This window comes from Prorops nasuta, unplaced genomic scaffold, assembly GCF_024137725.1.
Source record: "Prorops nasuta isolate Cenicafe-Biocafe unplaced genomic scaffold, Cenicafe_Pnas_1.2 PNAS00001, whole genome shotgun sequence".
NCBI classification, from domain to species: domain Eukaryota; kingdom Metazoa; phylum Arthropoda; class Insecta; order Hymenoptera; family Bethylidae; genus Prorops; species Prorops nasuta.
This window is the reverse complement of record NW_027116798.1, coordinates 19296695-19316103: the sequence shown is the minus strand read 5'-3', so window position 1 is coordinate 19316103 and position 19409 is coordinate 19296695. Positions and strand designations below refer to the sequence as shown.

At 42.7% G+C, this 19409-nt stretch overlaps 1 protein-coding gene across 2 annotated transcripts; it reads left to right on the top strand.

The window, feature by feature from the left end:
• Window positions 1-18118: 18118 nt before the first annotated feature.
• On the top strand, window positions 18119-18861 carry LOC136774117 (uncharacterized). 2 transcript variants are annotated; one of them, XM_066728223.1, is made up of 4 exons: window positions 18119-18141; window positions 18329-18412; window positions 18478-18603; window positions 18666-18861. In XM_066728223.1, the coding sequence occupies exons 1-4, from the start codon at window positions 18129-18131 to the stop codon at window positions 18824-18826; spliced, it is 384 nt and encodes a 127-aa protein (XP_066584320.1). In that variant the 5' UTR covers window positions 18119-18128; the 3' UTR covers window positions 18827-18861. The 2 variants fall into 2 exon arrangements, 1 of the variants encoding a protein (XP_066584320.1); XR_010822724.1 differs by lacking the exon at window positions 18119-18141 and having other exon boundaries at window positions 18164-18412; window positions 18481-18603.
• Window positions 18862-19409: the final 548 nt, after the last annotated feature.

Genomic DNA, 19409 nt, shown 5'->3' with positions numbered 1-19409 from the left:
GGTGCTATACTAACTTAACCTACTATTTACAAAAACTTACACTCTAAACCATCGCGGGAGAATGTGCCTCGGAAATTTTCAAATTTTCTATAAAAAGGGGGAAATATGCTTAATCTACTAAAGGGTCCTTATGCGGAAGGACAACGCAACTTACTACTAACTGTACATAATTCAGAATATCTAGCGCATTATCGCGCTCCTGACTCGATACAACTCAAAGGGGTGGCGCTACGCGCCTTCTTAACTATCAAACTAAAATCTGGCACTGTCGTGCCACCAGAACTACAGGAGCTCTTAATTTATCTAGGTGCCACTGCACCGACTACTAGGGCTCCTGCCCATTAATAAAATAATCAAAAAATGTCCTTTTCTGGGAGAACCGTGGAGAAAATTGGGTCGTCGAGCCCTTAGGGCTTGTGTGGCCCAATTTGTCCTTCAATTTCTACGTTACTACCGTCGGGTAGCGGGAGGAAACCCGCGGCAGGGGTCGGGGGGGGGGGTTCCGGCGGAACGCGGACGCGAGTCGAGTGCTAAATTCGCGCGGAATGACCGCTGCAACCAGTGCGCCGATCCACACAACCACACACACACCACACACGCCACCACCATGCCAATAAATTTGAAATAAACGCTTACCTGGACGGCTTGGTCGGCGATGAGCTCCTGGATGAGGAAAGAGGAGGTGTGTTGGAACCGGGGGGGCTTTTCCCCGTCCGGGGTTACTTTCCCGAAACTAATTGGCTTGCCCAAAGCCGCAACAGCTTGAGGGGGACTGGGCGATCGCGAACCGAACTCTATATGGATGAGGCGAGCGCTCCGCGGGAACTCGACCCGTGATTCGAACATGGAACTATCAATTCGCGCGATTGAGACTGCGGCGGTGTTTGAAATAGCGACTGACCGCTCTCATCCACTGCAACTTAAGCAAATCCACATAATACGAGAAATTTCGAACTATTTAGGCGCAACGGTTCAGGGGCTAGCTTCTTAGGGCGGCGGGGTATCGGCTAATTTTCGGGCGGCTGGGGCAACGGGCTAAGGGCAACACATATAGGGGACTATTTCAACATAGACATATAGGGGGGGGGGGGGAATAGGACGGACAGGGGATCGGCGTCAGTCGGCCGGGCTCCTTACGAGCGGCGACAATGGGGGCAGGTGGCGTTGGTCACCCCCTCCCACCCACAACCGAAACAAAAAAGAAGGCGGTTGGGTTGTGGGCATCCCCGGAAGGAATGCCCACTCCCGCCGCAAGCCCAGCACCCCTTGGGGTTGGGCCGGTGGGTGGGGGTGACCCCCGCTCCTGCGGGAACGGGGCCCGGGGACGGCTGACGTCGGGGAGCGGGAGGGAAAGAGGGAATAGGGGAGGAAGGGGGAGAGTAGGAGGTGAGGGAGGAAGGAGGGGGAGGGGAGGTCTGTAGGGACAGAAGGGGGGTCATAGGGCCGCGGGGAGGACTGGGACGGGATAGTTGGGGAGGGGGGGAGATATTGAGGGACATTAGGGGAGGGATGGTGGATGGGGCAGGGGCGAAGGAACGAGGGGAGGTTCGGGGAGGCATTAGGGGGCGGACCGGGGCAGCCTGGGGCTGAAAGGGGGGAAGGGGGGACATTACGGCAGAGGGGGGGCGGAGGAGGGAGCCGGAGGAGCCGGGGACGGGAGAGGGACAAGTGGGACGGAATGGGGGTACGGGCGGTCGAGAGGACGGCGGACCAGGGACGGGGGGCAGGGAGAAATGGACGTGGCGGGGCGGGCGGGGAGGTTCGGGGGTAACAGGGCGGCGGGGGGGCTGGGAAGGGGGGGAGGATTGGTAGGGCTCCATCGACGCGATCGGGGAGTAATAGGCGTCGAGGTCGGCGGGATCCATCTCCGGGAGGCGGGATCGGCGCGGAGGTTCTAGCTTCTCCAGCGCCTCCCGTACCTCCCGGGCCGCGGTCCGCACCGCAGCAGCCTCCTCCTTGGTGGGGAGCTGCAGCGGCCGCGGCTTAGCCGCCTCCCGCCAAGACAAGTGAAGCTTCCGACGAAGCTCCTCCGTCATTGGCGGGAGGGGCTGGATCCCGCCGGCCTCGTCGCCGGCGACAATAGGGGGATAATATAGTTCGCGGGCCGGGGGAAAGGGATCGCGGACGCCGAAGGAGGGCCCGGGCTCGGTCGGGGATCGGGGTGGGCTCCCCGGCGGAGTCCGACCCTCCCGGCCCAACATCCTCCTCGGTCCGGCCCGATGGTGTGGCAGCATCCTGTAAATGGGCAAAAACCAATTAGCGGGGTTGTGGCGGTTCTTAATATTAACTGATTAGCGGGGGGGTGGACGTTGGGTTCGGGGCCGAAGTCGGACGGGGGAGCGAGGGGGTGGGCGTTCGTTATTCGGGGGTTTGGGGACGGTAACCGGGGTCCGGGGTCGCTGAAGTGCCGGTGTGGACTCCGTACTGGAGTGTGTTCCTCTCGGCCTGGCGTCGCTCGAACTCCTATCCTGCACTGTGGTCTTTTTCTGAAATCGGGGGCGGGGGTGATCGCGTGGGGATTCGACGGGGGGAAGGTTATCGGTAGGGGTAGCAAAATAGGGTTTCAGGTCTTTCACGTGCACTCGTTTCACTAGCGTGCCGTCTTCGGCCTTAAGACGGTAGACTGCTGGGGATAGGACAGTATCAATAGTATAGGGGCCTATGAATTTGGGGGCAAGTTTAGCTGCAAATCCCTGGGTGCCGGACGAGAGTACGTAATACTTGCGCAAGACTTGGTCGCCCTCCTTGAACTCGACGTTCCGTCGTCCTTGGTCATACCGGGCTGCTTGGCGGAGAGTGGCTTCCCCTAAATTCTTCCGGACCAAGTCTCGCAAATGTCCTAAATTGGTAACTCTGTCTGCCCAGGTTACGGTATCGCGGGGTTCGTATTCGGTAGGGGAGGGTTCTTTTGCGAGGGTTCGGATCGGTAAGGGGTGGCGGCCAAAATTGAGAAACGCGGGGGAAAATTGGGTCGAACTCTGGGTTGACGTATTTAGGGCAAACTGCAGCGCTTCGAGTTTTTTGTCCCATTCGCGGTGGTCTCCCTCAACGTACATCGCGAGCATGGTCTTTAGGGTCCGGTTTACGCGCTCTACGGGGTTGGCTTGGGCGTGGTAGGGGGGGGGTGGTGATTTGGGTAATTCCGTAAGCTTCTGTCAGGGCTTTAATATCCTTGTTTACGAACTCCGTGCCGTTGTCGGTCAGGAAGAACGTCGGACATCCCCAGCGATGGACGATAAGGGAAGAAAAAGCGGCAGCGATGGATCTGCCATCCGCCTTCCGCAAAGCTTTCAACTCTACGTACTTGGTGAAGGTGTCCTGAAAGACCAACAGATATTTGTTCTGGTTTTTGCTTTGCGGAAGCGGTCCCATAACGTCTGCAGCTACTAGGGTCCATGGTTCTTCGACGACTCGTTCTCTCATCAGTCCTGGGGGGCCTTGGGTGGACTGTTTGTGGGTCTGACAGGCACGGCAAGTTCGGATATACTTCACTACGGAGTGATAAATTCCTGGCCAATAGAAATCTTGGGCTAGGCGGGCATAAGTCTTTTCGATTCCTAAATGGCCGGACTGGGGAGGATCGTGTGCGTCGCTAAGGGCTCGGGGGCGGCTTTCGGGAGGCAATACTAATTTCCAGGCATTCATATCTTCCATGGCGGGTTCTATCAGTGGATTTGGGCGATGGTAGTACAACTTGTCCTCGTGAACTTTCCAATCCGGGTATTTCCAGGGAGCTTCTTGTACATTCTTCAAGCGATTCAAATACCAATGATTTTGGGAAGATCCTATGGTGGCCAGGGCGGTGACAAGGGAGGGATACATGCGGGAAAGGGCATCAGGGACAACATTAGCAGAGCCTTTCCTATGTTCGATCGTCATATCGAACGATTGCAAGGCCAATGCCCAACGGGCGAGCCTCCCAGTGGGATCGCGTAGCCGCTGCAACCACCGCAAACTACTATGGTCGGTAATTACTCGGAATGCCGTACCCTCTATATAGGGGCGGAACTTCTTCACGGCCCACAATACCGCCAAACACTCTTTTTCCGTCGTGGAGTAGTTTCGTTCCGCGGGGCTCAGCATTCGGCTTGCGAACACCACCGGAAGCTCCGCTCCGCTGCTCATTTGTGTCAGGACCGCTCCTATCGCGGAGTTGCTGGCATCGGTCTGGACTATAAAGGGTTTGGAGAAATCAGGGCGGAGGAGGACAGGGGTAGAGGACAGGGCGGACTTTAAGGTTTCGAAGGCGGTCTGTTGTGCTTCTTCCCACTTCCAGGGTGCGTCTTTCTTCAGGAGCTGCGTTAGTGGGACCTTGTGCTCGGAGAATTTGTCTATGAAGCGGGCGTACCAGCCCACCATCCCCAGAAAGCGTTGTAGTTCCTTGATGTTTCGCGGGGCGGGGTATTGTACGACGGGGGCGATCTTTTCGGGATCGGCCTTCAATCCTTCCTTATCGATGATGTAGCCCAGGTAACTGACCTGCTGACAGCATAGCTCGCTCTTCTCGGGGTTGACGGTCAAGTTAGCGGCTTTTAGTGCTTTTAGGACTTTCTCCACGTACTCCGCATGTTCTTCGAAGGTTTCGTTGACGATAATGATGTCATCCAGGTATGCGAAGACGTGGGTGGACCATTCGGGTTTGATAAGTCGGTCCATCAGTCGCTGGAAGGTGGCGGGGGCGTTGGTAAGGCCAAAGGGCATTCGGGTGAACTGGAAAAGGCCGGCTCCGGGGACGGTAAAGGCAGTTATTTCTCGGGATTCGGGGTCTACGGGGACTTGGAAGTAAGCTTGGCTCAGGTCGAATTTGGTGATGTAGCGGGCTGTTCTTAATCCGTCGAGGATGGCATCGATGTTGGGCAGGGGGTAGGCGTCCTTCTTGGTTACGCGGTTGACATCTCGGTAGTCGATGCAAAAGCGAAATTTGCCAGTACTTTTCTTGATAATGACGGGACAGCTGCTCCATGCACTACTGGATGTTTCAATTATTCCAGCGGCCAGCATGTCCCGTACCTCTGCGTGCGCAACCTTTAGCATGGCAGGGGATAGACGGCGGGGACGTTGTTTAATGGGAGGGTGACCTTGGATATCAATATAGTGGGAGGTGAGGGGAGTAGGGGGGAGGGATTGGTCGGAACTGGGCATCAGGGTTCGGCAGAGGGTTTGGAGGGTTTCCTTTTCGCTAGGAGAGGGAGCCACTAGGGCTAGGCCATCAAGGGTAAGTTCAACGGGGGGTTCGGTAGGAGAGGGAGGGCGTAAGGGTCGAGAGGGAGAGTTAGGAGTGCGCCACGTCAGGTTTGCGAAGTCCAGGGTGATCTGCAGGGCTTCCAAAAAATCCCCTCCTAGGATGCAGTCGTATCCTAGGGCTTGGCACACCCGAATCGCCAGGACTTCCGTCTGCCCGTCCAAGTGGAATCGGACTCGGGCTTCTCCTTGGGCTGGTTCGACGGCTCCATTAGCAACTTGTATATATGCTACTATGTGACGTAGGTGGTTTTTCAGGAGGTCTCCTATTCTCTTCCCGAAATATGAGCGGGCCGCACCGCTATCCAGCAGAGCGGGGAAGGTGTGTTGGCCAATGCGTAAATTTAGGAAATATCTGGGATCATGTTCGATGGGGGAGGCAGGGGAGAGTTCGGGGAGGGAATCCAGGGCGGTATTGGGACTCTTGGGGTCGGGAGTTGAATCGTCGAGTCCTAACGATGTCCCGATCCTTCGTTTCCCGGGCTCGGCTTATCTTTACAGGTGGGGCAGGTCTTAGTGACCGTGCCCATCCGTCCACAACGGCAACAGAATTTCCCTCGTGGGTGGGAGCACTGGGGAAAATGATGTCCTGGGCGATGACAATTCCAGCAGGTGTTCGGGGGTGGCCTCATCTTGTGGGAATCCGTGTCTCCAGTGGCTGGGCTTCCAGGAAGGGGTTGATTAGGATCGAGAGGAGTATTCGGCAGGGTAGGAGGGGTACTGTCTTGAGGAATTTTTGCGGGTTTGTTGCGGGGGCCTTGGGAGGGTTTGGACTGGGGGGAGGTCGGGGAGGAGGGTTTATTGGGGGTCGGGGAACTGGGAGTGACGGTGAGGGTAGGTTCTTTTCCTTGGACTAGGGTTAATTCGGCTTCAATGGGGGCGGCAGGATTACGAGGGCTGGTAAGGGGGTTATACGCCTCAGTAGGGAATAGGGACGCAGAGGGCAGGGGAGGGGGAGGATGCTTGGAACGATCAGCCAACCTTCTGGTGTCCACTCGATGGCACTCGTTGATCAGGTCCTGGAAACTGGACAGCTCTTCTCTAGCTATCTTCTGGCGATACAGGGGAAGTAGATTGTGGTAGGCCAGGTCCAGTTGCTGCTCCAATTCCATAGGGGGGTCCATTCGTCCCAAAATTCTCCTAATTTTCATAATGAAGTCCAGCGGTCGTTCCTGTGGTCCTTGGGTTCGAGCGGTGGCTTCTCGTCGGATTACGTGGGCGGGGTAATTGACGGCGAAGGTTTTGCAGAAAGCCTGGACGAAATCGTAATATCCTGTCCATGCAGGACTTTCCAGTCGGAACCAGGTTAACGCGGTTCCGGCGAGGGCAGAGGGGAGAGCGCGTAAGACGGCCGGGGCCGCTAGATTTCGACCTTGGATCAACTCGTGCAAGGAAGCCAGAAACTCTCGAGGGTCCTCGTCGAATTGTCCGGTGAACACAGGGATATATTTAGTGAGACTATCCCACGCGCGCATTTCCGGGGTAAGGGTCTCTGATAGGTGGGAGGAATTTAAGTAATAAGGATCGAACTCTCGAAGGGTGCTAGGCTGAGGGGGTTGTTGGGAATGTTCCGGGATTGGGGTAGGGGTGAGCATAGGGGTGGGAGTATGGGTCGGAAAGTAAGGGGCACTAGATTCGGCGTTAGAACGTACTGGGTATGAAGCCTGACGGGCCATAGGCGACGTCGCTTCATACTGGTTCGGTCCGTGCCATCTAGGGGTTGCCAGGGGAGGAGGAGGGTTGGGACGGGACGGGGCCATAGTGTAGGTACTATGGAGGATCGAGGCAGGATTCCACCTGGGGGAAGGGTGGCAGAGTAGAGGGGTAGTTCGGGAGGGAGGGGGGAAGGCAGGTTGGTAGGGGGTAGGGGAGGGGTGCGTCAAAGGGGTGGCGGGTAGCGTTCGGGGTAGCGGCACCCGATCCGGGGCGCTAGGATCCTGAAATGACGAAAATTTACGCGGCAGGGGCGGGGGTTGATCGGCGGGAGGGGGGGCTAAGGGCAAATTCTCATAGCGAGGTTCCGTTCTTCCTGAAAATGAACAAGGGTGAAAGGGGTTGTTCCGGGAAGCTGCTTCCGTCCTGGTGGATTCCTGTAAACGCGAAGTCGATTCTTCGGCAATAGTGGTCGCTACGGGGGAGGAAAAACTAACTGCGTTGCGACGGGGTTGAACCACCTCCCGTCGAGGGGTGGGAGGGATTTCGTCGCACGATAAATCAATTAAATGGATCTCCCGAGATCCATGGGGGTTGCGGGGTTCCACGGGGGTAGCTAAGGGTAGTCTTGGCGCAGGGGTGGCAATTATATTAGCGGAGGGGGGTAGGTCGCAATCTAAGGGGAAGGTCAAGTTCGTTCGCGGGGGAGGCATTACGTCCGGCGCGAGCATGGAGTCCCAATAGTAGGAATTCCCACTATTGTCACTCTCGAAAGATTCGGTTCTGTTCCCGGCGGCCCGAACGTCAAGGTCCATTTCCCACGGGATGGACATGTCTCCGAACAAAAAACGACTACGAAACCTGAAAAGTCGATCGCGAAGAATTGAGGGAGACCCGGAAATTTGTAGTCCGTAGGAGCGTAAAATTAGTAAAATAATCTGTAAGGGGAGGGTACGAACAACGTCGCGATATGTTTCGAGGGAAAAACCGGGAGGGGAGGGTGGAGAAATGCTCATCACCTACCTTTTACGCCGACCAGGGAAGCAGCGGTCCCAGCACTTCGTTGGCGGTGGGGGAAGAGAGACGTCGGTATGGCAGGTGGCGGCAGGTGCAGCAGCGGCGGCGGCAGATGGCGGTGGCGGCGGCGGTCGGTAAGGCAGGCGGCAGCGGCAATTTTTCAATTCGAACAGTTTGAATCACTCGCGAAAACTTCTGAAGTTCGAAAATCAAAACAAACACTATAGGTCACGAGCACTCGACCCGCACCCGCGACGCACGGAAACGCGGGAGGTCACCGCCAGAGCCAACGGCCGAACCCAGTAGGGGAGGGGGGGGGGGAGTAGGGGAAGACCAGGAGAAAATTCGGAAACTGCACTTTTTTAATGAAATCACTGCACTCGCGGGCACTTCGGACACTCTACGCGGCGGGGCCCCACGTTGGGCGCCAATTTGTAACCGGCGGAAAGGGAATTCCGGGTTAAAATAAATTATTAATATACACGATCCAATTACGAGGACACAATCTTTATTCACACTAACAAATCTCGGGGGGAGAGGCCTCCCGCGATGTCCTGGCACACTTATTATACGCGCACAATGATTTCATTAAACACTAATTAACAGGAAAACTAGGGGAGGCAAAAAGGGGAAGGGAAAGGGGCGAGGGAAAATTCTCCGGCGGCTCCGACGATGAACTCCAGCGATCCCACGACGTCCGCCACGAGAACTCCGCGTTAACTCCAATTAATCGATGGCTGGGGCCCGCAATATTGAATTACACCGAATTTCAATAATTGCGGCGACGACCCAGCTCTCTACTTAGACCACGTACTGATGCTCTGATAGTAGAACAAGATCTGGCCCAATTTGACGGATATTCCTCCGTCCTCTCAATCATTTCCCTCATTCCGGGGTGTCATATTGGTGATCGGGATCCAGGGACCAATCATTAATCCGGTATGGGTCCGCGATCCATATTTCTCGCCGTTCCGGCTAATCACCCATATACTTGGCATGATAGCCGGCTGGCTAGCTCCTGCGCTAGAATCCTGCGTGGTCGTCCTTAGCAGCAGACGACACTATGCTTCGTGGTTCGGCAGCGGGGCGATGCGGTGCGGGGTCGGCAACGATGGGCCGGTAGTGGCGCGGGCCGAGGAGAACGCCGCTAGGCGCGCGAGGCGTCAGCGCGGTAAGGGGAGGGGACTGGGACTCGCTGCCTGGCGCTCGAGGCGCGGCGCGGTAACGGGAAGGAACCGGCGAAGCGCTCGGCGGGGAGACTGGGTAAGGGGACGGTAGGAGCGTCGCGTAAACAACCGCGCTCGGCAGGAAGGTTAGAGAGAGAGGGCATTATAGGCATTCGGGCATGGGAGCGTAAAGGATAGGACAATAACAGTTTTCTAGCTCATGTTGGAGCAGGGAATCGGTCTTATAAGCTACGAATAAAATTTACCATTAGAAATATAATATTTAGTCTTAACTAATATACAACCTACTGACATTCGCTCAATCCGCAATCATACCCTGTCCTAAAAACATTTACTCTCCTTCCGTGGATGGCAATTACAATATCCCTTCAGCGGGCAACTACATTACCATCACACGGAAGGTTCATCTACGCTCACTCACTTACTCACATGCATACTCAAGGGGACGGGAGGCACTAAGGGGGAGACCTAAGCAGAGCTAACAATAATCATTTTTCTGTAACGGGTTTCCACCACGTTACAATGTATATGTAAAAAGTTATAGCGTTATTTTTTTTTAAACAAAGCCAAAATTCTTTACAATTTCAAATACAGAAATTTCATAAATGTTTCGTTTTAATAGTATATTCGCGTAGTATTTTGAAAAGCTTAATTCTGTAAGAAGCTAATGGATATGCAATAAGCATACAGCTTCCTTGTCAAAAATTTCAATGTGACCTGGTCATGAACATCCTGCTCTACTTAAGGTTTACCAAATTCGCCATCTGTTACAGAGTTTTAATCAAATCAATAAAAATAAGTCATGAACTTCATTATTCTTGGATTATACTTACATAGGTTCAAAAATTTAGTGGAGACCTGGTATTTTTAGGAAACGCATCAACATTATAGAGACCTTATTTAGCAATATGTTAATGAAACATTTAATATAGTATAAAAAATATGAAAAATATTGTTTAAGTCTTAGCCTATTTAGAAAAGATAGAGTGGGGAGTATGTAACAATTAATTTTAAATTCACATACATATATTAAGAACAATATAATAATAATTTGGAAATACCTTCTCTTTATATTTAGCCATGATTGTTAATAACTGTTTACAATCTTTTATCTTCGGCTTACAATCAAACGTTGCATCCATGCAAAAAACTGTGCAACTTGTCAATTTTTTTATTAATATGTTGTCCGTAAAAATTACCGACATACTATTATCATTATGTTAGTATTGATAAATACGAATCTTATGGCTTTTGCCTGGGTGGGTCTTAAATTGTAAGAGATTTTGCCGTTCCCCAATGCTAAAATAGTCCTCGATATTTCGTAATATTTTCGGATTTTTTATAGTTTTGTGACTTCGCCAATTATGCATTGTTCTACTAATTTTTTTATATGGCATATTTTCTGCCGAAGATGGATATCTGCATTAAAATAGAATGTAAATTAAAAAACGAATGGAGTAGATAATTAATAATTACTTTATAGCTATAGAATCATAGATATTTTTCGGTGTTCCAAATCCCCTTTTTGTTGCTTTCAATATTGCGTATCTAAATTTAGATATATCTTGATAATTAGCCGGCTTTTCATGATTATGAGATTTCTTGTTTTGAAAGTTACTATTAATTATTAGCGCTGTTGCACTGCAACTTTTATTTTCACATCTTAAGTATCTAAAAATGTATGTATTTGTAAATGTATGTAAGTACACATGAACCAGTTAAATTTCATTAATTAAATAACCAATTTAAAGTAAAGAAGAATTTATGTTGCAATTATGTAATCATCTGAAGCATTAATATTTAAATAAATGTAATTATTATTTACGTTACAATATTGCCGTCATTTTTCTTGTAGTGATGTTTTTTATAATAAATATATCCATCGGGATATAACATCCTGGGCATTTTTCTTTTATCTTTATCCATCATGTCAAAAGGAAAATTCAGATTATTAAGTACGGTTAAATGACAAGACGTTTCATTGTTTTTCATCCTTCATTTTAATAGTAAAAGCGCGGTCAATTTATTAATTTACATTTCTTTCGATAATAGTAAAATTTGAAACATAATATAAATTCATATCACGACAAATTAATATTGTACAAATATTAGAATTTAAATATGACTCATTCAAAATTCATATAACTGAAAAAATTCCACAATTCAATTGCAAACATGAGAATTAAAAAAGTAGTTTACAAACGTTGTACTGAATAAATTATCTAGTACATAAAGCATTGTATCCTTCTGTGGAAAATAATCTCTCCTTTTCACCTTTCCTTCTCATTTTGCTCTCCGGCTCCACGTAAAATATCCCACAGTTCCTTCCATCACAAAAGGTCTGTTCTTTTTTTCTGCATTGCTCTACTGGTGCAATAACTTAGAGAGAGAAAAAATGTTTGTCTTATTTCAACTAATTGCACCAGTTCGATACTGCAGCGAAAAGGAGAACAAACCTATAATTATATATCCACAAATTTTTCTAAATCACCTTCATACAAATCCATGAATTCTTTAAAACAAATCATGAGTCGAAAACCCCTGTTAAATCCATATAATATATAAAATTTGTCATGATTACTACAGTCACCTTATTAATTTAACAAATAGTTTGCTTTACGTTTTCTGCTTCCTACTCTTTTCTTCTATATTTATTCTGATTAATTTATAACTATATTTTCTATTCTTTCCTTTATTATTTTGTTTTTTCTTATTATAATAAATAATCCTTTCTCCGTTTTATACTTACTCCATTCTCTACTCTATTTCTATATTCTTACTTCTTTTAAATTTATAAATTTTCGACTTTTGTTTTTCAATTCTTTGTTAACTCTCTTTGTTGTTTCCTTTCTTTTTTCCAAAGTATCGTTCATCTCATTAATCCAGTATATTCACTACATGAATTATTTCATTTTTCGTTTCTCTTCTTATCACCATTATCAAACCTATAGCCCTTGCTCTAATTGTCCTTTCACTCCACTTTCACCATTGATTTTGGCAGTCAAGGTTTTTTTTGGAAAGATTGAACAACTGTAAAAATTTCCTTAATATTTCAATCCTTAAACACAGGAAAACAATTAAGAAAATAGAAAATGTGCTAAAAACTAAAGGTAAAAATACATATTTGGTCTTACCAATGATGATCGTCTCAAAACTGATTTATTAACCTATATCGTTTTTGCTTTATTTGCAGAGCTCCAATTGAATTGTGTTCGCTCTACCAGTATAACCACAATAACTTACGGTGCCTGCAAAGGATTATCCTTAGTTAAATTGTTGTTTTAAGAAAATGAAATGTTTGGTAGTTTTTCTTAACCAATTAACGTCCAAAATGTCAAAATTTCTTGCACGTTTTCAAAGTGATTTTTTCCTATGTAATTGGCGTTGAAAAAATTCTTGAACCACATATTCTGATGTAAAATTGCATGCTCTTTCAGAATCCGTTGCCAGAATCATGATAAAACTCACAGGAAAAGAGATATGCTCGATTGAAACATAAAAAACACCTAAATTTTCGAAAAAAAAAATTTTTAGGATTTTTTTTCGAAGTGTTACGGTGAAGATATCACCTTGCGACCGTGATCAAAGGTGATCATGGGAGTTGAAGTTTAACTGGGAATTTTTTTGTTGACCTTGAACCATCGCTTCTTTACAAAATGGCGGAAAAAACGAATTTTTTTTTTCAATCTTCATCAACTTTTTTCTCGAAATCTATGGTCTTTAGAAAAAAATTCATAAAAACAAAAATGCCTTAGAATCGCTCGAGGAACATTCTCAAATTTTTTCAGAATTTTTTGAGACAATTTTTGATTTTCCGGGAAACTTGTGAAATGGAATTTTCAAAAATTGTCTCAAAAAATTCTGAAAAAATTTGAGAATGTTCCTCGAGCGATTCTAAGGCATTTTTGTTTTTATGAATTTTTTTCTAAAGACCATAGATTTCGAGAAAAAAGTTGATGAAGATTGAAAAAAAAAATTCGTTTTTTCCGCCATTTTGTAAAGAAGCGATGGTTCAAGGTCAACAAAAAAATTCCCTGTTAAACATCAACTCCCATGATCACCTTTGATCACGGTCGCAAGGTGATATCTTCACCGTAACACTTCGAAAAAAAATCCTAAAAATTTTTTTTTTCGAAGATTTAGGTGTTTTTTATGTTTCAATCGAGCATATCTCTTTTCCTGTGAGTTTTATCATGATTCTGGCAACGGATTCTGAAAGAGCATGCAATTTTACATCAGAATATGTGGTTCAAGAATTTTTTCAACGCCAATTACACAGGAAAAAATCACTTTGAAAACGTGCAAGAAATTTTGACATTTTGGACGTTAATGGGTTAATGAATAATAGAGTCCATGACTTGTTACCAGCCCTTATATAGTAATTTATTAAATCTAATCTTACCTTCATAACAATTCAACGCATAGCAGTTTATAAAGTGGCTACAGTACCTACATTATAGTTTTTTTGCTAACATTTAAAGTTATGCAATTTACAATTATTCTCTTAACACTGATACACCAGAATATCCTATGTAATCTTCCTTTTCTTCATAACAAATTTCAATATGAATATATTCATCGGTGATATTTCCAGAACAGTTGGCTTTCGATTACATTTCAATTAACTCATATATTTTGGATGTCATGTAGGAAACTAGATGTTTGCTTCTGATCATTTGTCAGTTTGTTTTACTGATCAAATCACAAATGTAGACCTGTAACATTATTATTGCCAGTAAGAAAAATAATGATGTTTATTGATCTTTAGTTGAAATGAATAGAATTTATTAGCATATTGAATTATGTGAAGTCCGAGTACGCTATTAATATCATAAATAAAACATTTTTACAAATAGGTGCACATTGCTTTGCAAATCAAACCACAACCATTTACAATGTGAATGATATGCATCCCGCTGAGGTCCACCCTGCTAGGTAAACTGTCACCTATTGGTACTCTTTTTGTAAAGTTTACTAAAATAGAAAAATTTTTACCGCTTTGGTTTTGACTTGTTAAGTAGGAAAAACAGAACATTTTTTTTCTTCTATTTAACAAGTGAAACACAGGACCTTACGCGTTATCCTGCTTCAGAAAATTTTATTGAAAAAATTTTAATGGGTGATAGCTTACTCAAGTGATCCCTAAGCAGGATATATTGGGCAGATTTAGACAACAATTAATTTGCTAATTTGGACATGCCACTTTAGGCCTGTTGTAAGGTTTGATACCTTAATTATTAAGAAAACATTATTTAGCATTAAAAAGCATCTCCTTGGATTTACTATTACTCTGTGAACATTGTATTAAGACTTTATTAGTTTTTACTATGAGCGATAGTGTTTACTCATTTTATTTATAAATACAAACATCATATTTAAAAATAGCTTGCCGTGGGTCAGAGCTCATTCAAAATATACTTGACAAAACAGAAATTCTTTAATAAATTCACATTCGCCTTATTCATACCTTTCAGTTTCCTTTACAATTTTTCCTGAAACGTAAAGTATTCACAAAGCATCATATTCTCATATGTATATAATTTTATAAATGAAAAGAAGTTACTTATCTAAAAATGTTGATGATTCTTATAGTTTTTTAAATTTGGGGGGGTAATATTTACTCTTTTACCACCATTTCAATCACTTGTAACCTCTATCTCTATCTGAGTTGTCACAATGCAAAAACACTATAGAACTGACCCACGTATTTTTCATGCACAACTGTACAGTATGAACGACTTCCGGTTCAATTTACACAAATTTCACCATTTTCATATAACTCTATAGACAAGGCTAATACTCGTTCAAATTTTTTGGGGCAAATTGCATACTACCGATAGAACTTTTCCATTTTCATTACTGAGGATAGAGCAGATTGGGTTAAATAATCAAAAGATAACTACATAATTATTTAAACCTTAAAGTAGCTTAGGAATTTGTTATTATATTATTTACATATATTTTCAAATTGATAAAAAAATACTCTTCAACGCTAACAGAAATGTTAACGCTGAACTTTTAAAAAATAGTTAAAACTTTGAGTCCATCAAAATATTTTACTTTTACGCTTGAATCACATTTCATTTTATTACCTGTATTTATTAACTCAGTTATCTGTTAGATTTTTACGGTGAAAATATTTCTTTCTTTATTCAAATCTATTCCTTAAAGAGTCATTGATAAATACAGGTTATAAAATGACATGGGATTCAAACATAAAAGTGAAATACTTTGCTTCACTTAACAGTTTAACTAGTATGGTTGAAGTGCATATAATTTTGTGCAAAAATATACCATCGAGTACTAACAATTGTCTAACCCTAATGTAATTAATGTCTAACGACTACATTATTAAGAGAAGATGGTAAATAATTGAATATCTGAAAAGATTAAACAAAACTAGTATACTCAATGGTATTATTGAATTTACTAAATTATGTACATTATCATATGGTAAAATATGTATAATTGACGAGTTATGCATACTTTACCATATGGTAATGTACATAATTTAGTAAATTTAATAATTCTATATAGTATACTAGTTTTGCTTATCTTTTTATAGTACAGTATCTGTTTAGAATGTACATAGATAAAAATTAATTTTTTATTTATCTTTAATTCAGGTCATAGTAAAGTACTTTGGTATTATGCAACTACGGAGCATTGGTTGTGCAATGGAAGCAGCAATTTCAAATGTGGTCAACTGCTGATAACTGGATGTATCTGTTTACTAGTGAAGGAAAAGAGAAGCCAATGGGCTATAGTTTTTCAGTTACAACATATTCCATGATGACATATACACAAAAATGTCCTTGGGAGCCTAACAAACAGTGGAATGTTTGCACGAACAGCAATGGGGTATTATGGTTTTGGATGAAGTGCATATCATTTCTTGCAAAAATATTCCATAGAGTACTAACAATTGTCTAACCTTAATGTAATTTATGTCTAACGGCTACATTATTAAGAGAAGATGGTAAATAATTGAACATCTGAAGAGATTAAAGAAAACTAGTATACTCAATGGTATTATTGACTTTACTAAATTATGTATATTATCATATAGTAAAATATGTATAATTGATGAGTTATTGATACTTTACCATATGGTAATGTATATAATTTAGTAAATTTAATAATTCCATATAGTATACTAGTTTCGCTTATCCTTTTATAGTACAATATCTGTTTAAAATGTATATAGATAAAAATTAATTGTTTATTTAATCTTTAATTCAGGTCATAGTAAAATATATGCTTAAAATGTAATAGATAAAAATGAATTGTTTATTTACTCATTCTTTAATTCAGGTCAAGCTTCTATTAAAACATAACATGTACTTTGTTAAGTCTTTTTGTTAAGATGTAATTTAAAGGTTATTGAAATATCCTGTTATTTAAGAAGGTAGATTAATAAAGATTGTAGGTTGTTTGTGTTATATTTACTAATTTATTTTATTGTTTTTATTTGTATATAAATTATTATAAAAGTTTGGAAGGAATGAAAAGTTAAAAGGAACTCAATCAATACATTTGACGTCACATAATAATTAACTTAATCCGACTGGAAGTTTTGGGCCTTAAGTATTAAACTTAACGATCAAGATTATTTGAGTAAAATGATATTTATAATAAATAGTAGAAGCAATTAAACTAAAATAACCATTAAAAATAAACTATCTATGCTTTTATTAATTATATTAATGCGTTTCTAATCTTTAGTGCTTACGTATAACGCTATGCAAAAGACTTGTCATGATTGGTTAAATTAACTGAATCGACCGTTCACGATACAGCGTTACTTTAGCGCTAAGGATTAGAAATGTAAACCAATGTAAGTGATTTAGTGCTAAAGTAAAATAACATAGTTCTATAGGTCTGTTCTCGTTGGCCTACACTTTTAACACTTTCTACACTTTTCGTATTTCTGTCTTTGTCCATTGTATAAGTTGACACCCTAAAAAGTGCACAAAGCTTAAAAAGTGTAGGCAACGAGAACAGACCTTATGTTCTGCCTTTAGGGTAAGTTCGACCAAAACCTGTAAGGTAAAATTTTACCATATAGGATTGCCAATTTGCTGTGAATTAGCCAATCAGCATACGTATTTTCGATAAATTGGCAATCTTACGTGGTAAAATTTTACCTTACAGATTTTGGTCGGACTTACTCTAAGGGCCGTTGTAATTTGGAAAAATTCAAGGGTGGAAACCTCAGAATTTGAAAACAAAAAAGCATTTTTTATGTTCGGGAGCTTGAAATGAAGACACTCTGAAGTAAAACTAGATAAATTATATAAAAATTTATCATTTTCGCATGGAATCACCGTCTACCTAGAATGATTGCTGCTTTTTTGCCTTTAAATTCAGGGCTGGATACCTCAGAATTTGAAAACAAAAAAGCATTTTTCATGTTCGGGAGCTTGAAATGAAGACACTCTGAAGTAAAACTAGATAAATTATATAAAAATTTATCATTTTCGCATGGAATTACCGTCTACCTAGAATGATTACTGCTTTTTTGCCTTCAAATTCTAAGGTTTCCAGCCCTAAATTTTTCCAAATTACAACGGCCCTAAGAGAAAAACTCTAGGATTGTATTATTTGAGTGTAGCACCTAATCACTTAATATACATTATCATAATTAATAAAAGTGCAGATAGTTAAGTTTTAATGATAATTTTGGTTTAATTGCTGCTATTATTCATTATAAATATTATTTTATTTAATTAATTTCGGTCATTGTTTCATATTTAAATCAAACGGAAAGCAGTAATTATACTAGTTAAAATAGCTATAGTAAAATAATACGAAATCTCCTATGAGTGTGCAATCTATCAAAATTTGAATTCTGAAAAGAAATGCACTAGAGAGTACAATCTATAGGTTTGTTTTTCAAAGATGTCTGACCGAAGCAGCGAGGAAGATGTAAGTTGCTGATTTTATTTAATTTTTATTGCTTATTGAATTAAAAATATAAATCAATTAATGTAACTCATGTTTTTTGTATTTCAGAGACTGCTCGCACTGATGGATATTGAGGGTATGTATCTCATTAATAAAAATTAAATAGATAAATGCATGCACGTGGTAACTTAGATAGGTTAAAATATTGTATAGTAGCTTTTGTTGAAGCAAAAGCTAGAAGAATTAATATGATATTTAATCTATTATGTTATATTTTTTAATACTATTATAGATGTATTAACAATCACATTAATTATTTTCAGAAGCATTGCCTGGGCCATCAGGGAGAGTGGTTGAGCAGGAATTGCCCATCCCGCCGACCAGGCGTTACAGGCCTCCGGTTAATGGTAAGTTAACAAAATAAATTAAAAAAAAAAATAATAATAATAATTCTAAATTTATATTGTTTCAGTAGCACTGCCAGACCAAGCAGCAGCAGCAGCACCGCCGGCACCACCCCAAGCACCGCCACAAGGCCAGCCAGGGCCTAACCCTCCTCCTCGTCCAGAACAGGCCGAAGAAAGGGAAGGAGGAAATCGTAAGTAACATAATAAATTTGATTAATAATGATTTATTTAAATTTTTTTTCTTTTTTATTAGGAAGACGGTGGCATAAACGGTCACGCAGGGCCGGATGGCGCCAAGGGAACGCAGCATGCCAGCGTATGGCAATAATGCTGCGTTCCATGGCGGACGAGGCCTTTGGAGGCAGGGGACGAGGAGGAGGAGGTCGGGGTAGAGGAAGGGGCCGTGGACAGTAAATTGTGTCCCATATGTAGTACACCCTTTTTTAAAATAAAAAAAAAATAAAAATAAATTATGTAAAGTTATTAGTTATTTAAAATGAACTTCCTATTTTTCCATTTAAATAAATTATAGAGACCGTGCACACTAACTCAATGACAGTGAGATAAGAATGTATATTGATGTATATGCATACTATCAGCGTAAACAATCGGTCAATTTTCGTAGTTTTTGAGTGTAATTTATTTATACATATACAGTTATATATACATTGACACTTCGCTATCATTTTGTTGGTGTGCACGGTCTCTATACCTATATAACGACCAAACTGTGTTTGTGAAGTGTCAAATAAAGTCAATATAATCGATATAATTAATTCGGCAACTATTGTGAATTATATATTGTAATGTGAGGTTATTTGTATTTATATTTAAAGCAGTGAGGTTATTCATTGTGTTGCGATAATTGCTATAATGCATCTGTTAATTCTTTAAATTAAAAAATAATAAATTCATTTACAGTGACAGAAGGATTCACCAATTAGATAAGTATAACTTTATATTTACAATACAGGAGGTTATATACTTTGTGGAATAT